Here is a 25,136-nt window from a genome sequence, read left to right as displayed (position 1 = left end):
GTTTTTTTGTAAGCATCTCATGAAATTGGATGGGCGGTAGCTCGAATCAAACCTATTTCTTACATTTAAAATAAATGATAATTAAAAATATTGAAGGGTATTCTAACTTTGTAGGCTCTTATCCTAATAAAATAAAAAAAAGTCAAAGGCTTGTATCATTCTAAAGCCAATTTTTTTCGTAAGCATCTCGTGAAGGTGGATGGGCAGTAGCTCAAATTAAAACAAACTTCTCTTTTAAATTTAAAATAAAATGATAATTAAAAATATTGAAGGGTATTCTACTTTGTAGGCTCTTCTCCTAATAAAAATAAAAAATAAAAAATAAAAACAAAGAGTCAAAGCCTTGTATTATTCTAAAGCCAAATTTTTTTCATAAGCATCTCACGAAGGTGGATGGGCAGTAGCTCGAATCAAACTTCTTTCTTACGTTTAAAATAAAATGATAATTAAAAATATTGAAGGGTACTCTACTTTGTAGGCTCTTCTCCTAATAAAATAAAAAGAGTCAAAGCCTTATATTATGCTAAAGCTTGTTTTTTTCGTAAGCAATCTCATGAAGGTGGATGGACAGTAGTTCAAATCAAACTTCTTTCTTACATTTAAAATAAAATGATAATTAAAAATATTGAAAGGTATTCTACTTTGTAGGTTCTTCTCCTAATTATAAATAAATAAATAAAAAGTCAAAGATCCTTGCATGCTAAAGCCAATTTTTTTCGTAGGCATCTCATGAAGGTGGATGGGCGGTAGCTGGAATCAAACTTCGTTCTTACATTTAAAATAAGATAATAATTAAAAATATTGAAATCCATTTTTATATTTGATACATGATACATCCACTGGAGACCTTCACAAGAATTTTAGCACACAGCATCCCCACCTTCCAAGGCAGACTTCATCCCTGTCTTTTCTACCCACCAGCGTTTTCCTACAATTTCTTGCCGCTTTTATGAAGAAATTGCCTGCAATTTAAGCTAAGTTGAGTGACGTCTCATAGTAAAGAGTGGATGGCTTTTGCAAACCCTCAAAGTCAAAGAGCGTCTTTTTCTTCTATTTCTACTCCTGATTGGAATTACGATGTTTTCTTGAGCTTTATGGGTGAAGATGATTGCCCTTCCTGTGCGGGATGGAGGTCAGAAAAGATGAATAAGAGAACAGTTTCCATAGAAGACCTCTTTATTTATGGTATTCTAATGGAGCTTGAACAAATGACAAAGGATTGCCCAAGTATAATATCCCTTGTTGTTGAAGGATTGAAAAACATGTAGCTCATGCCAGCTAAAAAGATTACATGTTTTCATACTATTGATCCTCTATGAAAACACCTGAATATGTGATCCAAGTATTCCAACCTTATTCCTTCACTGCATTCTATTTCCCCATAATTCTGGTTTTCTAAATAAAGTTGAAAGCATATATAATCCAGTGTACTTCATGTTTGCTGGTGTTTGTAACTGTTGACTCACCACTTGTGTCATGCTTTACCACTTACAGGCCTGAGGCTCATGTTATTGAGGAGATTACTTCCACTGTTTGGAAGAGTTTAAATAGGGAATTCTTACATGTTGAGAAGAACCTTGTTGGGATGGATCGACGAAGGGCATCTTCTACTTGTACTTCTATTGGTTCATGGGATTATGAAGTTTTCTTGAGCTTTAAGGGTGAAGATACCAGATACAATTTCACAGATCATCTCTATGCAGCTTTGTATCAGAAAGGGATTCGTACCTTTAGAACAAATAATATTATAACTATAGAGGTCCTTGTTCATTTTACAACAAATAATTAAATCCATTGGATAAAGAAGAATAACATAAATAAAATGAAGATAGTGAAATTAATGATCATCTTATATAATATTTGTTGAGATGTTTATTTGGTATTACTCATAAAAATGTAGATTAAAGGCATTATTATACAAATATTATTTGATCTAGTTAAAATAAAAATGAACTTTCAAAAACACAAAAAGAAAATGAAGATATTAAGAATATTTTTTAAATGGTAAATGATTTGTTCAATTAGAGGTTGGATTTTATATTAAAACAAAAGAGTAAAATTTTTGTTTTGATCATTATACTTGTTCATAGTAATTCAATCATTTACTTTATTAAATACTTAAATATTGTTGGAGTTGGGTGGGTGCCCAAGTCAGTGTGACCTAACCCGATCCAACCAAATAAGAGATAAGGGTGGAACATTTTCTAGGAGTTGAAACTACTAGAAATTACCCAAAAATCACCCCTAATAAACTTTTCTCTGGAAAAGAAAGATTGAGAGAACTCTAGAAGAAAAGTTCCTTGAAAAAAGAAGGTGAAAGACTTTGTGTTGTGGAACAGAGTGATTCTCGATTTTAGGATGGTTCCATTCATGACTTGGGGTAAAGAATTAAATGGTGAAACAACTTATTGTTTTTTTTTTTTTTTTTTTTTTTTTTTTTTCAGATCTTGGGTATTCCAAAAAGTAATACAAAATTTTCCTACAAATATTACTTTTGAAATTTAGGAACAGTTCTCAACTGAGCAAATGTTCAACTACTTAATATTAACTTATTTTCTTTCAACCCTATTAAAAGTGATTTTTTTAATATTAGTTCATATGCATTTAGTTGAAGCATGATTTTTCTTTGTATATCAATATAAAACCGACTAAAATATAAGTCATTAAGGTCATATTTGGCACATTGGAATGGGGAATGAGAATGAATAGATATTTTCGGTAACCATTTTTTAAAAAAATTTCCTATTCTCTAAAACAAAAAAACAGGAAACCATATTTGACAATCAAAAATAGAAAATAGTTTTTTGCTTTTAAAAATTAAGAATAGGATGTCTTCACATAACATTTTTAAAATTATTTTAAGTTATTTTTTGAGGGCTATTTTAAAAAATAATTATACAAATATGGGGAATGATAAAAAATAAAGCACTACAAATAAATATATGTAAAAACATATAAAGTGGGTTAAAAACATTTCAAGTTCCTAAATAGATTTTTTACAAGATATTGAACAATTTTTTTAAAAAAATCTCGAAAATTGTTTTTCAAAATTACTTTTAAAGGCAATTACCAAACATGACCTTTATTTCAATGCCTATTTTTCCTTGATTAGTAATAAATATGTCAATTCCAATTCTTATGTTTGAAAGCACCAAAGAGTGTAAAGTCGAAATGAATGTTTGTTTCCATTTCAATTTTAGGTAATAATGAGAATGAGAATGGAAAATAAAATTGATAATAATAACTATACACATAACTTCAAATAAATTTTTTATTAATTAAAAAAAATCTTTGAGAGTTTCTTTACTAAATAATAAAAGTTGGTTTGATCATATAACCACCTAAAGCAATTTCTACTATTTGGACACAATGTTATTATTAATAAGTCAAAGTAAAATGTTTGTTTATAATTTTTTTTAAATATAATTTAAGTATGCAAAGTATATTATTTAGTTTTATCTTTAAATTGAAAGTGTCTAAATTTTTTAAGAAAGCGAATTTAATTATTGAATTAAATGAACTCCTACTTATCAATTTTTTTTATAAAGATGCGATAGCTCCTAAGATTTAACTTTGTACCATACTTGATCCTCCTTATTGAACTATTTTTCATAACTGAGTTTTAAGTTCACTCTTCTCTATTATTTCACTTTTTAGGTACAATTGATATTAATGAGGAGAAATCGAGTTAAGAAGGGTGTTTCTTTTGAAATCTACTTTACAATTAATTATTTAGGAGTTTTAAATTAAGATTGAACTTAGTATTGATTTCTAAAACTCTTTGAATTCTTTGGATGATCTTTGAATTTATGATTTAGATATTTTTAATTAGTTTTGGGTTATATTTTTTATTTATTTATGCTATAATCATTGTTATGAATCAATTTAAGGAAGTTGTCAACTAATTACTTGTTGGATTTGTTAGTTAAGGTCATTCACATGTTGGACTCTTGGGTTTGACAAGTGAAATGACCACGGTATCTTTGATCTTCGAGTGTCACAATTAACAACTAAACTATTTTCATTTTCAAGTAAAGTTTCTTGTTAAGGTAAAAATATACATTCAAAATAATTTAACCAAATATTGAATAAATATGTATCATACGGAGAAAAAATTTATATTAAAGCTCCACAAATAGTAGGGAATTTATTCCAAAATTTTAAAAGAAAATGTGAGAAAAAAGTGAAAAAAAAAAAAAGTCTAAATTAACTTGATCAAATTTTTACACATCTTAAAATTTATTCATCATTTTTTATGTTTAAAAATAATTTAAAAATATATAAATCTTTCCATAATTTATTTATATAATGATTTTTCTTTGTATATGATACAATGAACTAAACAAGTAAGTTTGAATTATTTCTTAATTTACCTTTTTTTTTAGATAGTTTGTGTAAGCCAACTAAAACCATTTTAATCAAGATATACATATCATACGAACAAATAAATTATAGATTGCATTTGTTTTGAAAAACGTTTATTTTTAATCTATAATTATTTATTATTATTATTATTATTATTATTATTATTATTATTATTAAATTGCTTTTTGTTGAGAAAAAAGATACTATGACTCCCCAATAGATGTTTTAAGTGATTCACAACATACAAGGGGTTGGTATTCTATTTTCAACTATTTACAAAATATATTTTTGTGTTTTTTTTATGGAAGGTTCTGAAATACCAAATTGCGAAACAACTTTGTCCCATCCAGACGAAAACAATAATCATGTTTGCCAAAATCATCGGTTCAACACTATTGATTATCTTAAAAAATAATTTTAAAATAATTCTTAAAAGGAGTTGTCTATGAAAAACAGTTTATATGCGAGGCCAAAATTTTCATGGCTTAATTAACATTTCTTGAAATAATCAATAAAAGACTTGTGAAAGAATATTTTAAATTTATTCTAAAATAACGTGTAAGTAACCTGTAAGAAATTTTCACAATTGTTAGCTTTCTTCACGCATTTGGTTTATTTTAATTTGGTAAGTGATCAAATATCATTATTATATTTAGTGGTCCAGCTCATTGAAGTGGTCAAAGAACATTAAAAACCAATACACATTCAAATCACTTCCTCTTATATTGACACGTGGAGAGGAAGTATTGTATCCCGAGAGAATTATCATGACTATATAATGAATCATACATGAAAGACATACAACAAAAGTAGTAAGAAAATTGGAGTTGTGTTTAGGAAAAGAGAAGAGGCTTTTATTCCAAAGAAGATGTGGCTGATCATGAAGGTTTTCCTCTTACAAATTTTAGTGTTTCAACTTTTTGGTGGTGGCATCCATTGCCAAGCTTCAACCCGCCGGCATACTTTTGTGGTAAATACTATATATGATTCTGGCCTTAACGTCACCTTTTGATTATAATATTTAGGGAGCAATATGACTCTCATTTTCCACCGTAGGACCCTTTACTCTGGTGTCGTTGAGTCGTTCATGCATGCTATCAATTTTTAAGTGGTTATACACTTGCATGAATGGATTGATGCAACTATTCATGCATGTAATATTTCTTTTGGGATGAGGTTGCATGGTTAACTTTTAATTGGTTGCAGGTGAGGGAAGCTTCATATACAAGGCTTTGTAGCACCAAGAAAATGTTAACAGTAAATGGACAATTTCCGGGACCAACTATATATGCTATGAAAGGAGAGACGATCATTGTCGACGTTTATAACAAGGGAAAAGAAAACGTCACCATTCATTGGTAGGTCTTGAGCGTGTCTCAGAGAAAGAGCGTCTCTCAGAGAAAGAGCGTCGACAACATGCCTACATGGCATACATTCTTTTATTTCTAAGAGGGGGTTGCAATATATTGCTTTGCAAATAAAGTCAAATTTAAAACAATACTTTAAGGTTATTTGCTTTAGTTCCATTGAAATACAGTAGATGCCGCTTGTTACTAAGATAATATGTTGTTACATGCCATCTTTTGTTAGTTCAAAAATAAGTACTAGTTTTAATGTATAGTTATTGTTTTGCAGGCATGGGGTGAACATGCCTAGATATCCATGGACAGATGGTCCCGAGTATATCACACAATGCCCCATTCAGCCCGGGTCAAAGTTTAGTCAGAAGATCATCCTTTCCTCTGAGGAAGGCACTTTATGGTGGCATGCTCACAGTGACTGGACCCGAGCCACCATTCATGGAGCTATAATCGTCTATCCCAAGCATGGAACCAAGTATCCTTTTCACAAACCTAATGCAGAAGTTCTCATCATATTAGGTATAAGTGTTGTTACTTTTAAATGTTAATTTACATATTATGAATTAATCAGCATAGCAAAATCTAAAATTATTGGAGTTGTTGAAATGCAGGACAATGGTGGAAGATTGATGTGAATGCGATTCGAGATAAAGGGCTTGCAAGCGGAGCTGATGCCAACGCCTCTGATTCTTTATTGATAAATGGACAACCCGGTGATCTACTTCCATGCTCAAAATCAAGTACAAATTAAGTTTAACTTCCCATTTTAAAATTGTACACAATTTCATTTGCTTGTATGTTGACCATAGTACTTTTTCTTATTAACATCAACATATCTAAGGCTTAATGCTAAGAAAGAGGAATATAGTTATGAGAATGGTAGAGCCATGATTTAACACATGAGAAAAGGCTAGTCCAAATATAATTTTGAAAAATGGAGCCAAATTTACACACCTAATCAATCAATCACTTCATAATTGGTGGATCCTCATGGAAACTTTTTCTTTTTCTTTTGGTTAGTCATAAGTATACAACTTTCCCTTTCTAATTGCAGGCACATTCAAACTAACAGTGGATCATGAAAAGACCTATCTACTTCGCATAATCAATGCTGCCTTGCATGAGCCTCTCTTCTTCTCCATTGCCAAGCATAAAATGACAGTGGTTGGGACAGATGGTAGCTACACTAAACCATTGACACGAGATTATATCACAATATTTCCTGGCCAAACCTTCGATGTCTTACTAGAAGCTAACCAACACCCGGATCACTATTACATGGCGGCTAAAACTTATTCCGATGCCCCGGCAAGTCGTAATATTTTTGACAACACAACCACCACAGCTATTGTACAGTACAGGGGATACTACACTCCATCTTCACCTCCCTTCTTGCCTCATTTACCTGCATTCAATGACACAATTGCATCGCTTCAAGTCATGGCCACCCTCCGAAGCTTAGCAGATGCAGAACATCCTTGCAATGTCCCATTGAGCACGAGCACTAAATTGATTTACACTATTTCTATAAACTCGTACCCATGCGTTAATAATTCATGTTCAGGGGGCAATGGGACGCGGTCTGCCGCAAGTATAAACAACATAAGCTTCCATACCCCTACAATTGACATACTAGAAGCTTACTATTATAACATCAGTGGTGTATATGGGGATAAATTTCCTAGCGTTCCACCAGTGGTGTTTGATTTTACAGCATATTATCTTCCATTAATCTATCAGCTACCGAGTGCCGGAACAGAAGTAAGGGTGCTCGATTATAACTCCACAGTGGAGATTGTTTTGCAAGGGACAAACTTGGTTGCAGGGGTAACCCACCCCATGCATCTCCATGGACATAGTTTCTATGTTGTTGGATGGGGATTAGGGAATTTCGATGAAAATTGGGATCCTTTGCACTACAATCTGGTGGATCCTCCCCATCAGAATACCATCTCTGTTCCTAAGAATGGTTGGGTTGCAATCAGATTCCAGGCATCCAACCCTGGTATGTTGCAAGCACTCATGTCCTCTATGAAAAAAAAAATAATCCTTGAAACAGCCAACATAGGTGTAATGTTGTGTATTTTCTGTATTGCAGGAGTGTGGTTCATGCATTGCCATGTAGAACGCCATCTGACTTGGGGCATGGAAACTGTGTTCATAGTGAAAAATGGTAAACACCCAGAAGCTCAAATGTTGCCTCCTCCATTTGACATGCCACCATGTTGAAGCTGCAAAGAAATAACATGCCAAAGATTTCATTGAATATTTGTATTATTCAGCTTTCATGATTTATTTTCTGTTCAATAAATACAATGCTAAGATGCCTCCCAATGCTATGTCCACAATAGATATATCTTGATTTGACAACTTTTGGCTATTCCAATTTCTTTGGATATGATAAAATATCATGTTGTATTAGAAAAGTTTGAAATGGCATAGTTAAAAATTATCTTGATTTGACAATTTTTTACTTCTCCATATTTTATTCCGATTCATAGAAGGTTAGGTATCATATTAATAATTAAAAAAAATTATAAATGATATAGTTTAGAGTAATTGACTTATTGTTATATTTTAAAATTAAACTATGATCTAAATGGATACTTGTGAAAAAGGTCATGAAATGGTTTGTTTATTTTTTTACTTTTACATCTAAAAGTATTTTGCAAATAAGATAATTTTTCTAAAGTCTTATACAGTTGAGATAAAGTCAGTTCTTTTTTATTTATTTATTTTAAATTAAAATAAACATTATTTCCTAAAGTTAAAATAATTGGTATATAATTTATATTTTTACCTTCTATTTTAATAACAATATCACAAGATCTACACCAAGATAAAGGAAAAGGAAAAAAAAACAAATCACCCATTTCCATTGCATGGGCACAAATTGAGCCTAACCCACACTGAAAGAACTCCAAATTTGAGCCTAACCCTTTTCTGCTTCCTTAAATTAAAATAACTAGTAAAACAAATCACTGGTTTTTGTAAATTAAAACGTAGGACTTGATCATTTGAATTTATGGTTTAGAGAAAAGACACTCACCAGTTAACTAAGTTGCTGCATTTGACCAAACCCCCCAAATCCAAGTCAATAAATTAAGTTGGCAGGAAAGTTGTAGAGTCATGAGTGGTGCGCTAAAAAATATTAAATAATAAACTTTGGTTTTATGGACTTGGAATATTCCGGCTGACATTCCAATGCTATGTGGTTGGAGTTGACGAAGCAATGCATGAGAATGTCAGAAGCGAAGAAAGGTGGAGAGAGGCCAAAATTTCACGCTACCTATACCTAATAGATAGAGTTAAAAGGAATAAATTTGGGCATGACCTAATTATACTTTATAAACACTCAAAAATAATTGTAAAGAATTAAATCCCAAAAAATAATTAACAATAAATGAAATTTTATGAATTAAAAAATAAATTAATTGTGATTAAAATGTTTTTTATTTGTAATATTTTTATCCATAAAAAATATTTTTACATTATAAATGATTTTAAAAAGAATCACTTAGTATTTAAACGTAAATTAAAAAAAAATGTTCATAAATTATTTTTAAGTGACTTTTTAAATTTTTAAAAGTGATTTTCAAATATATTTAAATTTTATTTGGATTGATTTTTAAGAGTTAAAAAAATAAAATTAAGTTGAATAAAAGTTTTTATATCTATTTAATTATTATTTTTTTTAAAAAAAAAAAACCCTTATAACTTTTAAAAAAGGTTTCATATAGAAGTCATAAAAATGTTATTTTTTACAAGAATTTTATAATTCTATTTTTGTTTAGGGATGATGAAGAGCTTCCAAGAGGAGAAGAGATTGCAGCAGAACTTTTAAAAGCTATTGAAGAGTCAAGGATTTCCCTCGTAATTCTGTCGGAAAACTATGCCCGTTCTAGGTGGTGTTTGGAAGAACTGACAAAAATACCCCTACCACAAACCGAAAAATCTAACCGTTAAAACTGAAATTGGACTCCGTAGAATGTTCTTCACAACAAAAATACTGTTCTCCTAAAATTCACGTGAAACAGAGCATGCCTAGCTTACTAAATCGGTTACTGAAGTTAAAATAATTGTATATAATTTATATTTTTATGATACAAATATCATCTTATGATAGATGTGATGAATGTGTGTTAAGTTTCAAATAAACTATTTGTTCCATTGTACTTTGAATCTTTTATGATCAAAGATTTTAAAACTAATAACATTTGTTGATTTAGTAATTGTTTTATATTTTAAGTCTAAAAAATACAATTGTGAACCTGTATTTTTTATGTGCGTCCCTACTTGACAATGAGACTTGTTTTTATTGTAAAAAACTGATTTTTTTGAAAAGTTGGAGTTGTCGCTTATTTTTTTTTATCTTTAAAAGAAAACAAAATAAGAAATAAAGCCCTAGTGTAACTCAATTTTTAAAGAAAATACGTGTTAGCAAAAACAAAGTTTGAATCCAAAGGTTAGGTTACCTATTGGTAAGGTACCATAGTAACATCCTTTTAAGCCTTAAAAATGTTTTTACTAAGCACGTAAAAGGACATTATGATAATTAATTAATTAATCAAGGATGGTGAAAAAAAGAATAATACAAGTAGATGGAATAATGCAAAGGCAAATTATAAGGATATGCGAAAATGATACATAAGAAATGCACAAAATAATTTGTTAGAAAAATTATATTATTTCAAATATCATAATACAATTTCTAGAGATTTTCAAAGAATTCATTTATAGTGACATGAAATTTCGTCCTCCATTCCCACATCAATCATTAATGATGTAAATTAAATTAAATGATTTTCCAACAAAATGATTTTCACGGCATTCCATCTACTTTCCAACAATAAAACTATTAATTTTAGTAACGGTGATCTCCTCTCAGTTTCCAGTGTCCGCCATCCATAGCCAAATCTCATTGATCCCCATCAACACCAACCCATTGGACAAGCAGATGAAACCTCACCCCCTCTCTCCAACACCGCTGCCACTTCATGCTGCTGTTGCGGTGGCCCCACCACATGCCCACCTCCATCAGCATGGTCCAACATCTCTCCGCCAACCCCCGCTATCAACCTTCCTCCTACCACAAAATTCGTTGAACCTGTAAACCCATCAAACCCACTCCCACAAAATCAAAATTTCCCACAAAACCCCAAAATAAACCATTGGTAAATATAGCTTGTTCCATACAATCTTTTGCGAGTATCCTTTATTTTTTTTACATAAATAATGACAAAACATAAATCTATTGAACGATATATTCGACATATGTATCTTTCCTAAAAAATCAAAATAACCGCATGTCTACTTTATTATTCATTATTCGATTCAAGGCTTCATTCTGGTTATTAACAGATTACCCAGGTTCATGGCCCATATATAGTGTTAAAATCTGCTTCATCAACTAAAATAGAAAAATCATAGATTTTCTAAATTATTTCCCTGAATTGGTTCTCATAGGCCCTGTGACTATTTGAAATGTAAGGGACAAACATGATGTTTTTCTCAACAGAGAGCCAATTTGGAGGAGTTTTTTCTTCTTCTTCTATCTTTCTTTCTTTCTTTCTTTCTTTTTCCTTTTTCCTTTACTTTTTTTTTTTTAGTGATATAGCGTTACTCTTTCAAAATATAAGTTGCATATAAAAGGTCTCAAGACTCAAAGTCATGCAGATGAGACTCAAGATAGAAGGCCAAAGTTTCTTGATGAGACTTTAAAGTATGATACTTTTAAAATGTCATCTACTTTGTTTTTGTTCAAAACCAAGTCTTTCAAACTTAGTCCTTATCCTTGAAATGCCAGAAAAGAACCCCTTTTTAAATTTGTTCACACACGCAAAACTGTAGATTTCAATAAGGTGTCTCATTGACATATGATTTTTTTGGGTGGGCTTTTGTTTCCTGTTTTTTCATTTTGTTATGGGAAATGGCGATTGTTTTGGTTGTATATGAAAATGATGATGTTTTATTTTAAATTGCATGTGTGATTAAGATACATTGCTTTTATTGATTCGATAATCACAGATAATTGTCTGAAGCAGGATTTCGTTGTAATCAATATGACATGGAATAAGTTGATTTTCAGTAAAATCATCTCTTTTTTCTTCATCATTTATTTCTTTCTTGAGATATCATACACAATATAAGTGAATATTTAACAAATGATTTATTTATTTTTTAAAATTGTTTTTTTTCTAAAGATATATTTTTCTTTGATTAAAATTAGTTGGTCTGAATTTAAAACAATATTATATCTTCTTGTCCTTGCATTAATATTTAATCGGTTTCCTATTTCTTTGCATTTCTTTAAAGGGTTAATATATTGGTATGCACAAGCTTCTCTTCTTAATTTATTTTTATTTTTTTAGAGTTTTCTGATACATACAAATACCATTAATTGATAGGACTAATGAAAAAGAAGCTTATAAAAGAAAGTGTGTAAAGTATCAAATAAAGGCTGACATCATCTAGGAAGGGACGTGAGTGCTCTTCCGGTATGGATAGAGGTTATCAGAGATCATTAAAGGACTATATTTAAAAGCCCTTTTTCTACGATTCTAATGGGGTGCTTGAAAAAATGGCTAAAGATCATCTAAGTATAATATCTCTGGTTGTCTAAGGATTGTCAATCATGTAGTTCATGCTAGCTAAATAGATTTCATGCTTTCAACTTATTGATCTTTGTTGTAATGTATACTCAACATAATGAAAACACTTGAGTATGCGATATAATGTATTCATTCTTTTACCCCTAATGCATTCTATTTGCCCATAAGTTAGGTGTGGACCCCGCATTTCGTGCTCATGCATTTCCCACTCGATGGCGAGCTCAATTTTATTTTCGAAAAATTGATTTTTATTTATTAAGAAAATGACTTGGAGTCGCCACTTATTTTTGTTTTATTTTTAAAGGGTAAACAAAATAAGAAAGAAAAACCCTAAGTGTGACTCCTTGTTTTGGAAAAAGGTGATCTGCGAAAAACCGGATCGAGTTCGGGGGTCAGGTTACTTGTCGGGAAGGTACGGTAAAAGACCGTAGCACCCCTCTAAGTCCCTAAAGTCGGGTCTCTACTAATAAAATGAAGTTGACGTGGCAATCAATAAGAAAATCAATGAATACTCAGAGCGATCATGCACATATGAGAATCAATACATGTATATAGAGTGACCAGAGTGAGAATAGGCGCGTACCTGACCAACGAGCCACCATGCGCTATCAAGAGAGGAGGTTAGTGCACAATTAAGGAATAATTTCGAGCATGTCATAGAGTAGAATAACATCAATCATGCATGACAATTAAATCAATCAATCAATCAGTCAATCAATCAATCATAAAATCATGTATGTGGGGCCCCCACCAAAGCCCGTTTATTTTTGCATGAATTAATTCTATAAATTCCATTATTCGGAATTACGGAATTAAACTCTTGCTTATTTTAAAATACATTTTTTTTTTTAAATCAAGGAAAATGTGAAAGACACTCGCCGAAGAGAAAATGGCAGCGAATTTTATTGAAATGGGGATGTTTGGTGCTCAGGTAAATTACTTTTAAAAAAATCAAGAGTTAAAATTACTTTTAAAAAAATGGAATTTGGTAAAATTATTTAAAGATAGAGGTTTTAAAAAATTAAATTTGAGGATCGGAATTTCGAAAAATTATGTGAAAATGGAAATTTGAAAATTAAATTTAAGAAAATGAAATTTTGAAGAATTGTTAGAGAATTGAATTTTTGAAGATTTGATTTGAAAGGAAATAGAGTTTCGAAGATTTATTTGGAGGCGACATTTTAAAAATTAAATTTGGAATTGTGGGATTTTTAGAAAATTAAATTTAAAAAATTCGGATCTTGGAAAATTAAATTTAAAATTAGAACATTAGAAAAATTATTTCGGGAATTGAATTTTGAAGAATTAAAACTTAAAAATAATAATAATAATAATAATAATAATAATAATAATAAGCAAATGAATAGATAAATAAATAGTGATGAAAATAATAATGATTAAATAAATAAATATAAAAATTAGAATTTTGGAAATTAAATTTGAAATAAATTAAAATTTTAGAAATTAATTGAGAATTGGAGTTGGGAACTTATATTTAAAAGTTAAAGTTTGGAGTTTTTACTAATGAAATTGGAGATTGTAATTTGAGAAAATTAAACTTTGATATTTAAAAAAAAAAAAAAAGAATTAAAATAGGAATAAAAAAATGAAGAATTTAAAATGGGAATGAGAGCTACCCATATGAAAGAAGGTAGGAAAAAAAATTGAGTGGATGAAATGGTGAGAGAAAGGAAAAAAAATAAATGAATAAAGAATGGGTTTGGAAGACTTGATGGTACGTATAGGAATAAAATAATGAAGGTGGAATGATGATGAAAAGAATTATGGCCATGCATGGGGGTGTGAAGGAAGTGTCTGGGTAAGGGTGACGGGTGTGGAGATTGAAAACTGAGTGGAACGGGAGTGGTTGTGGGCATGATGTTTCAAAAGTGGCTCACCAAAGGTGGCCATGTATTTCATGAAAGAAAAATGGTGGGTCTTATAGCCAGATTCTGCCTTCTTCCCAGCGTGAAAAGTCAATTTCTCGTTGAGTTCCTCTTCTATCTCTTTCATTTCCAGATGCATTCGATTGAGGAAAGTGTCTTTAGTCTTCTCAAGAGCTCAACATCATCAGGCCTGCAGCTTGTCTTGGCAAAGCTTTCAATTGCAGCAACTAAACCACATTTTCTAAGTCAAACATGACACCCTCAAACTTTGATCAGTGTCATTCGGAGACAATGAAAGAGGGGCAAAGAGATGGTTGTTGATCCACATTGATGTGAGACATGGTTTCAGAGCTCGGCTACATGGTAGACTGTTATTCAGAAAGCAGATGATTGCTTTCATGAGCCATTATGATCGATATACCCATTACTCTCCACGCTTCAAGACAACATGACTTAGTGGTGGTGATGACTTGCTGAAATCCAGCAGGTGATGCTACTCAGTTTCTTACCTGGCCATGTTCAAAAGCCCCATAAACCCATCTATATGCGGGAGATTCTCTTTTTCAGGAAACCCACTTCGTGAAATATTGATGACTCCAAGGTGTGATTTCAGTGTAGTGACCTTCATTTCCTCTCCAACCTCACACAACTCCAAAAGGTGATTCACAAATTTAGGGAAGAAAACGTCTATGAAAGAGGAAGGATCACAGGTTAAAACAAATTAAATCCCAAGAAACAAACAAGAAATGCCAAGTAGCAAGCATATTTAGCCTCATTTCAGATGTGAATCCATGGGCTACGAACAGGGGAGTGAGAGAGAAGATTAAATCAAACCATGTGAACCCATGTATAAGATGACCTCAAACGGAGCTCAAAAGAACGAGTCATTAGCAGGGCAAGCATTTCCAAACAATGGACGAAAGTTAAACAAACAGAAAAAAACACATGAAAGACAATATGATAGGAAAATATGAACTAAAAATTGACCATACCTGCACCTGGTGAAATTCCTCTCTAGCAGAAATGAACAAGAAACTCCTGAGCTCCTTCTCCTCTTTGCTCTGTAATAGAAACGCCGCTCCCCCTCCAGCTAACAGAATCTCCTCTTCTCTCACCTTCCCTCAGCTCTCTCTCTCCCTTAGTAGTCTTCCCTAAAAAATATCCTCTGTTCTCTAAATCCTCTCTCTCTCTCACTGCAGCCTTTTTTCTAAATATCTCTAACCGCAGCCCTCAAGACCTCCAGCAGCTGCCTCTCTCCACTACCCTCAGTCTCAACCTCTCTGTCAAACGACAATGGATACCTCACCGAAAAAAACTCTCCCTCTAAAGCTCCCTCAAAAGCTCTCTGCTACCCCTCCCGTCCAGAATACGCTCCCCCCTAAAAAAAAAATCTTTTCCAACGGCAGCCTCCCCCTCCACTACCCTGCAGCTGGCAGAAAAAAACCCCCCCGCCGAATCTCACCTCTCCCTCTCATAACAAAAAGAAAACCTCCTGCAGATTCCATGCCAGGTGTCACCTTTTGGTTGCTTCTTCAAAAGCACTATTTGATTCTATGACCACCAACCACGAGGCGACACGTGGCCCTATGAGATTGTGACACTTGGCAAAACAGGCTGCCTAAAAGTGAGCCCCTAATGGGGGTCTACATTAGGTTTATAAATGAAACTAAGCATAATCAATTTTAGTTCATGTTTTCTACTATCCGTTACTCTATTGGCTCATCCATGTATATGCCTTGCTGGTGGCAGGTCTGAGGCGGATTATATTAAAGATATTACTCGTGTTATTTTGCTGAGGTTTAGTCATAAACTCTTACATGTTGACAAGAACCTCATTGGGATGGATTATCATTTGGAAGAAATGGAAGAAATTTTTCCACAGATGATGGATTCAATATCAAATGATGTTCGCATGGTTGGGATCTATGGACTTGGAGGAATTGGTAAGACAACCATTGTCAAAGTTTTATATAATCAAATTGCTGCTCAATTCATGATTACTACCTTTATTGCAAATGTTAAAGAGGATTCAAAAAGTCAAGGTCTACTTCATTTACAAAAGCAACTCCTTCATGATATCTTGCCAAGACGGAAGAACTTTATAAGCACTATTGATGAAGGGATCTATATGATTAAAGACAGGCTCTGCTTTGAAAAGGTTCTTCTTGTGCTTGATGATGTTGATGATTTGAACCAATTGGAAGCCTTAGCTGGTGATCATAATAGGTTTGGTCAAGGTAGTAGAATTATTGTAACAACTAGAGATAAGCATTTGATGGAGGTGCATGAAGTGGATACATTATATGAGGCTAAGAAATTAGATCACAAGGAAGTTATTGAACTCTTTTGTTGGAATGCGTTTAAACAGAACCACCCCAAGGAAGATTATGAAACACTTTCAAATTTTATGGTACATTATGTTAATGGTTTGCCATTAGGTCTTAAAGTTTTGGGTTGTTTCCTATATGGCAAGATAGTATGTCAATGGGAAAGTGAATTGCATAAACTAGAACGGGAACCTAACCAAGAAATTCAATGTGTGCTTAAGAGAAGTTATGATGAATTAGATTGCACACAACAACAGATATTCCTAGATGTTGCTTGCTTCTTTAATGGAGAGGATAAAGATTCTGTTATTAGAATCCTAGAGGCTTGTAACTTCTATGTACAGAGTGGAATACGAGTCCTTGGTGATAAGTGCCTCATAGGTATTGTAGACAACAACATATGGATGCATGATTTGTTACAACAAATGGGGCAAGACATTATTGGACAAGAATTTCCTGAAGAACCTAGAAAATGGAGTAGATTGTGCTATCTTGATGTTGTAAGTCGTGTATTAACAAGAAAAATGGTAAGAGCAAACTGCAAATGAGCCTACTTTCAAACTTGAATGATATTTAGAATATATAAGCTTCAATAATATCATTTTTGTTTAGGTTACAAATATGACTTGTATGTATTTTGCTCTTCAAATATTAAAGGCATACTCTTGAACTTGTCTATACCAAAGCCGATACACATTACTATTGAATCTTTTATAGAAATATTGGGTATTTATCAAAACTTATATAAATATTGAGAAACATTATAAGAAATGATAAAATAAGCAATAATGCACTTATTGAAGTTATTTTTCTAAAGGAAACAATATATGTTTGATAACATTTGTGATATTTGATAATATTTACAAAACTTGAAAACATATTTAATATTAAAATGATGATTTATCTAGTTTGGATGTATTCACAGATATAAAAACATTAATATATGGATAATTTTATAAATTTCTTTATATTTAAGTACTATACAATATATATATATATATATATATATATATATATATATATATATATATATATAAACTTATTAAAAAATTATCACGATTGTTTTATATTTTTGAGAATTAGTTAAATCGAATTTGAAATCAAAATTTAAAATCTTATACCATGAAATTACCAAGGAGGTTGAATAGGTAATCCTTGGACATTAGCCTAAAAATTATAAATTTTTAGATTTTTTTTTTATGAATTCTTTAAGTAGATTGATAATTATTGATTAACTTCAAGAATTCTAATCATACATGGAAACACAAGATATTCGTAAAAAAAACTACCCACAAGGTCTCTCAAAGACTTTTTCAAATGTCAAAAACCTCAAGTCTAGAGACTATAGAACTATAATCGACTTGATATTAAGAATTATATATATACAGATTTATCCCATAGTGGCTACTCCTTGAGATTTACACTATAATACCTACACTTTAACCTCACATCCATGACATAAAACTTTTGTGCTCCTTAATGGATTCCTTAATACTTTGAGGGGATATGATAATCTACCACAAACCCATGAAGAATGGTGACTCAATTATACATTTTTTTAAAACATAATTTGCAAAATGATGAAAATAGGAATAAAACACAAAGTAATATAGATTGATTATCAAAACAATAAAACACAAGAAACAAAACAAAAATGAGTTGTTTTGTGTTTAAACATTTTGACATTTTAACTATTTATTAAGGACCATTGAAGGCTATTAATAATAGCCACGGGCATAATATATATATATATATATAAAAGAATAATCAAAGCATAATTAATTATTACTACCATAAGGGTGTTCTTATAATTTAACTTAATAGTTATTTTAATAAGTATTTATATAATTTGTGGCAATCAATTTTTTTTTTTTTAAGTATTAGTTGTTAAATAAAAATGTTTGGTTTTTTTTTTATTGAAATGAAGTAATTAAAAATGATTAAATTTCTAGTCTTATAGCAATCTTTTAAAAAGACTAAATAATCTAATATATTAAATAAATAAGAGATATTGTAACTAAATAAATAGATATATAGTAACTAAATATAGTAACCAAATATGTTAACAACTTCCAACAATACTGACCTATAGTCCAAATCCCAAAAATGACATAACCTTCTAAGCATATGAATTTAGGTTGTCAATTTTATCATCAAACTAGAATATGATTGACATCAATTGAAACTCACTAGCTTCATCTCATTTTGGAATCCTATTTATTGGCTGATTTTATGAAGAATTACCATCCTTACATCATCTTTTCCATGATAATAATACTTAGTGTGGAGCTTGGAAGCCCTCACTAAGATATTGCTTTATTTACATGGATACCTAAGTATATAGTGATAATGTGCTTCGAGTATAAAATTTACTACCATTTGCCTGCAAAAAGCATTATAAAACTTTCCTCATGCTGCTCTTGTCATTGACATGTAGCTCATTTGACTCCCCATATGTTTTATTATGATTTATAGTTGGCAGGTATGAGCCCAAATACATCAATGAAAATGTGGAAAACACTTTCAAGACATGGTGTCAAATGATATTGGAATGGTTAGAATCTATAGGAGAAAAAGTTACTAGCGGAAGAGCCTGATGAAATTAATGTTAGGGCTAATTATTCTGGCCCCAAATTTAAATTAAAATTCTAGTTTAAATTCAATTGTATATTCTCAATTTCGTTGCATTTTCTGATTCTCTGAACTAAATTTTATATTCCAAAAATAATAGTAAACTCTAAGTTATCCACGAAAAATAAAAAATAAAAAATAAATTGCATCAAGAAATAATATAATATAAAAAGCATAACCTTTATTACATGGAGGGGAATAACTGGTCCTTCAATGGCATCAGTCCTTTCTTTCCTCCACAAAATTTAAAAATCATACTTGTTAGTATTATTAGCTCCACCTTTTACTCTTAGCTTCACCATTTGCTCCTTAATTGTATTCACCATTAGCTCCTTAATTGTAGACTCCTTGATTTTCTTCCATTTGATGTGACCTTCTTTCCTTAGTTCTACTATAAATAGGCTAAGATGTAAACTTGTTATATTATGAAATATAGAAAGATCATTCTTTCAAAGTTTTTTCTCAATATTTTTGTATCAATACTCATTGATAAATATTAATTCTTGATGGAAACATCTTGAAAATGCAATAAATTCATATAAAATCATCCCTAATCTCAAATCAGCATAATTAACTCTAGTCAAAATATTTCTTTTTTTTTTTTCTATGTTGGGATGAATTTAGAATTTATTGGAATTGTTTCATAAACCAAAGCAATTTAATTGTAATTTAATAAACCAAAATCAAATACAGACATTTCAAAATCAATAACGTAAGCAATCGGTTCCTTTTTATTGCTAAAATTATGAAATCAAATACGAAAGTGTGAAGGAAAAAAAGTCAGTCCAATATTTCAAAATTTTGTAATTTTTAGGTTTTGAGGAAAAAAAAATATGTCAGTAAAAATGTTTCAACAATTTTGTTATTTATAGGCTTAGGAAGTGAATTGAAAATTCTAAAGAATAAACTAAAAAACTGCCCTACTCATGAGAGCTTGTGATGTTAAATATTTATATCAGTTTTTCATGTGTAATTCACCAGATGAACAAAACTATTTATCATCCCCTCGCAAGCTAATCAATTTAGGAACAACATAACGCTTACTACAAAAGGTCAACAACAATGTGCTTGGAAAATGCTTTGTAAGCACATCAGCAAGTTGATCAATAAAGGGAATATATTCAATAAAAAGATCATTATATAACATTTTGCCACAAATGAAATGGAGATTAAGTTCAATATGTTTAGAGCAAGCATGAGAGAAAGGATTTGTAGTAAGTAGTACTCTGATTATCACACCACAAAAATGGAGGGGTAACCTATGCTATAAATAATTCCTAAAGCATAGATTAGATTCAAGTGAGCTCAGCAATTTCAGTAACTATGCCACAATATTCTAATTTAACACTACTCCTTGAAATAACCCATCACCTAGTAGAGAACTAAAAACCAAATTCAGCCTAAGGAAGACACAATAACCATGGGGGCTTTTCTTGTCATCGGGACAAGAGGCACTGCATCTGAATAAGCTTGAAGATGAATAGAATCAACCATTTGTAAAAGAATACTGATAAAAAAAATCCTATTAAATAACGCAAAATATGTTTCACAACTAACCAAAGGGCAAAAGTAGGCTGAGACATGAACTAGCAAACTTATTAACAACAAAATATAGGTTTGGTTAAGTAATGGTGACATATTGCAGAGCAATGACAATATTGTGAAGGGGCATTAGGAAATGGCTCCCCATCAGATTGAGGTAAGGTTAGACCAACATGAGTAGGAGTAGCAGCTAGTTTGCAAGTAAGAATTTGTGCAAGTAAGCAAGTTTGTAATGTACTTGTGTTGACTAAGAAGAAGGGCTTCAAATGTATAAGTGACCTCAACACCAAAAAAATAATTGATAACACCAAGATCATATAGGGAAAGGAAGCATCAAGGAAAGCAATCAATTGAGAGACTTGAGTAGAGCTACTACCAACAACTAATACGTCGTTAACATAGACCAGGATAATGACAAGATAAGAGGCTAAATAATAAACAAACATTAAATTATCATCCCTTAAGCATCTAAAACCCCAGTTGCCTAATGCCGATCTTAATTTAGAGAACCAAGCATGAGGAGCCTACGTGAGGTGGTCATAGAGAGTCTTGTTAAGCTTACAAACATAGTCAGAATATTAAGATGAAAAAATCCTTGTGGTTGGAATACAAATACTTGCTCATTTAAATCACCATTTTAAAAAGTATTATGCATATCCAACTAAGCAAACCATGTATCCAACCAACTGAGAGAGTAATCATGAGAACAATTCAAATAGTAGCCACTTTGACTACCATTGGACTAAAAGTAGTCAATGCCATGTGTTTGATGAAATCCCTTGGCAATCAAGCATGACTTAAAACATTCAACATTGCCATCAAGATTATACTTGAACTTATAAACCCACTTGCAACCAAGAATATTGGTTTTCAAAGGTAAAGGAACTAGTGTGTAGGCATCATTCTTCATCAAGGCATCATAATCAGTTTTCATAGCTTTTTGCTAATGCAGATCCTTGATAGATTGCTGAAAAGTAGACAACTCAATGGAAGCATTAGCTTGATAAGTCTTACGTTTAAAAACACTAGCTTTGGCATGGGTAAGCATAGGATGAGTTGATTACTACTCAAAAAGTGTTATTTCATAGCTTGCAAGTAACTCTTATAAACACTTTTGAGTAGTAGTTATCACCTTTTAACCCAATTAACATATTAAGGACCCTTGCAATCAATTCTAATTAAATTGTGTTAAGTTTTGGTGTTTTGATAGCTTTTTTATCACCAAAGCAATCCGAGATTGAGGAGAGATTCTTTGGAATCCATGGCAAAAGATGTCCGGACAGGGCGTCCGGACACACCATTGGAGAGCGGAGGAATGTGGGTTGTAGTAAGGCTTGCTCATTGTAGTCAATGATTTGGACAACATATCCGGATAGGATATGCTATCATCCGGAGTGTGATTCTCTTTTCGTGTCCTCTGGGGGAATCCGGATGGAGTTGCTCCGGACAACGACACGCGGCATAGCTCAGTCCACCCGGGTAGGAATTCCGTGCGCCGATATTTTACATCCGGATATCTGACGCCGGATGGGAGAGGAGACGTTTCAACTTCCCCGGACAGGCATGTCCAGATCCTCTATAGCGTTCACCCGGAGAGCATCCGCGGCCGACATTTCAGATTACCCGGATTTTGCACAGTGTCGCGGTGTTCTCCTGAAGCTTCCCGATATTTGCCACCGACTAAGTTAGATTTTTTCTCTCAATATATTTTGTGTAAATTTCTATTTTCTCCTTGTAATCAGTCAAAGATATTATTGGGATATTTCTTAGAAAATATCTTCTCTATATATATCTTTGAATCAATGTAAAGAGGGAGATCCATCATATATCATATATATGAAATAGACGAACAGAGCACTTGCTCTGTTTTTCATATTTTTGTTATCTCGTTCTTTTTATTTCTAGCCAACCAAACTCTGAGGATTTTTCCTCAGAGGATGAGAGGCTAGGCTCTTCGTCTCTTGGAGTGAAGAAAGTCGGGTAAGTTTCCACATGCACAAATTGGAAGTTTTGTTGTTTTAGTTTTTAATGAAGAGAAAGTGTGACCCGTTAATGGTTTTTATCTTTTTAGTTAACTTAAAACACCTTTAATTCACCTGGGCCAACACTTGATAAGGATAGTGATCTTCATCCATTGAGATGCACTTGTTTATCTCTTGCGAGCCTTTGGGAGGTGGTTTGAAGGTAGGATTTTCTAGAATAGCCAACACTTGGTAAGCTTTTGGACTCCACGGAGACATCCATTAGTTATCTCTTGTGAGCTTGAGACGGGTAATCCAAGGTTAAAGATCACCTTGAATGGCAAAAGCTAGGTGAGAGGCACGAGTCATTGCAAGTTGCATAAGTGAGAGGGATTTAGTGTTTGAACCCATTAAAGGGAAGCATCTGTACCACACCGGTTAGAGAATTAACTATATGTTAATTCTCTAATGCGAGGAAAAGAAACAAGTGACCAGAACTCTCTTTTTTGTATGAGGAACCTGAGCCTAGTGATCTAAACTCCAAGAAACACTTTTCTTTGTAAGTAAAATCAGTTACTATTTTTGGTTAGTTTAAAACCAAACCTTTTTCATTTAAACATCTTTATGTTTTCTTTTAACGCTATCCTTGAAATGAAAAGGCACCAATTCATCTTTGGATTAATATCAATTTTGAAGTGAAAACCCATCCCAGTGAATGACCCTAGAGCCACTATGCTATGCTAGCTAAGGCTATCCTAGTACATGGTGTAAAAGGTTATAAATTTTGTTGATTGCTCTCGTCTGAGGACTGAAATCAAGACACCAACTGGACACGAATCAAATGGCACCACTGTCAGGGACCATTAAGAGGACACGAATCAGCTGAGACACCAATTGGGAACGAATCATGAGTATTAATAGTTGGAGCTAATAGATGCATCCTAGAGTCCAAAACCACAGGTTGAATGGGGGATGGAATAGGGAAACTGAAGAAGAATGATGGGTAGAATGTAAAGTATTAGAGGAAGAATGAGAAAGAGAAAAAAAGGGCATAGGAATAAAAGCAAGTGGAAAAGTAAGGGGAGAAGATGAGTCGAAACATTAGGGAGAGTGCCTGCAACCATAGGAAAACAAGATTCATCAAAGACAACATGATAAGTGATGTAAACTCTATCAAAGGTCCAATCAAGACAAAGATACAATTTGTGACGAGTGTGATAACCAACATGTAAACCAATATTGTAGTTTCTATTTATTGAAAGGACGAATAAAAGGATAACAAAGACACCCAAAGGATTTAAAGGAAGAGTCATCAAGAATTGACCCAAAAAGAACTTGATAAGGAAATTAAAAGTTTAACATATAAGAAGCCATTATGCTTATAAGAAAAATAGTTGCACAAAATGCATACACCCAAAATTTGAAAGGCATAGATGCTTGAGTGAATAAGGCTAACCTACAACATAATGATTTTCAGAGATGCTTGAGTGAACAAGGCTAACCTACAACATAATGATACTACTTGGCCCTTCTATTGTGGAGTTTTAGGACAAGACAATCAAATGTTTAATGCAATGATTGGCTAAGAATGAGAAGGCTTGAACTCACCCCTACCATCAAATTGATTATATTTTATCTTATTGTTAAATTGGTTTTCTACAAGATTTTTGAAGTGAACAAATATAGACAAAGGTTGACCCTTTGTATGCAAAGGATACAACCAAGAAAACAGAGAGTGAAATCATCTTCTTTACAATCTCAACATAAATGTGACCTAAACAAGGATGTAAAATGTCAAAAGTCTTAGAGGTAGCATTATTAACTGCAACAGCAGGATGATTAAAAGGCTTATGAGAATGACAATCTAAATGAGAATTGGTTGATTCAGAGACTTGAAATTTGTACATGCCATTTTCAAGCTTGCCTTTAATAATTCCTTCTTTGTATTAAAATAGTTTTTAAAAGATAAGATCAAATATGAGACTTTTTAAAAATTTTAATTAAATAAAAATATGACTCCAACATATTATTTAAGAAATAACATAGATCTCTTTGCTTTTCCAAGATGCTCATAAATTAAGTTGGGGGTGTAGGGCTCATGATTGTGAATTTGAACCAAATACTTCTAAAAATTACATTTAAACAATCAAATGTTGATTTTAAAAATTATAATTAACCTTCAAATGTTGACTTTAACTTTTAAAAAAGTCTTTCAAACAACATCTAAATCCTCAAAATCAATTTTATTAATAAGTCAGCTAGCATGTGTTGCTTCACATATTCAACCTTTATCAAAACAAGTACAAAGGTTAACTTACGTTCCAAGTGATTTCCTTCCAAGCTTAAGCTTATTTTCATTAATAAATTGGAATATATCCTATATGTTTGTTTTAAGTGAAATTCATTCATTAAATTATTTTTTATCCTTATTTTATACAACCCTGTTAAAAGT

The 25,136-nt window shown here is 31.9% G+C and overlaps 2 protein-coding genes across 2 annotated transcripts; both read left to right on the top strand.

Annotated features, from left to right (window-relative positions):
* Nucleotides 1–882: 882 nt before the first annotated feature.
* LOC117905613 (laccase-15-like) lies at nt 883–9,692 on the top strand. Its single transcript, XM_034818496.1, has 8 exons — nt 883–1,132; nt 1,495–1,759; nt 5,572–5,723; nt 6,001–6,245; nt 6,338–6,439; nt 6,781–7,731; nt 7,825–7,921; nt 9,521–9,692. The coding sequence occupies exons 1-8, from the start codon at nt 1,008–1,010 to the stop codon at nt 9,690–9,692; spliced, it is 2,109 nt and encodes a 702-aa protein (XP_034674387.1). The 5' UTR covers nt 883–1,007.
* On the top strand, nt 5,187–8,106 carry LOC117907297 (laccase-15-like). Its single transcript, XM_034820797.1, has 6 exons — nt 5,187–5,335; nt 5,572–5,723; nt 6,001–6,245; nt 6,338–6,466; nt 6,781–7,731; nt 7,825–8,106. The coding sequence occupies exons 1-6, from the start codon at nt 5,234–5,236 to the stop codon at nt 7,953–7,955; spliced, it is 1,710 nt and encodes a 569-aa protein (XP_034676688.1). The 5' UTR covers nt 5,187–5,233; the 3' UTR covers nt 7,956–8,106.
* Nucleotides 9,693–25,136: the final 15,444 nt, after the last annotated feature.

The sequence above is a fragment of the Vitis riparia genome, chromosome 18 (genome assembly GCF_004353265.1).
Source record: "Vitis riparia cultivar Riparia Gloire de Montpellier isolate 1030 chromosome 18, EGFV_Vit.rip_1.0, whole genome shotgun sequence".
Classification (NCBI taxonomy): domain Eukaryota; kingdom Viridiplantae; phylum Streptophyta; class Magnoliopsida; order Vitales; family Vitaceae; genus Vitis; species Vitis riparia.
This window is presented reverse-complemented; position numbering and strand designations above follow the sequence as displayed.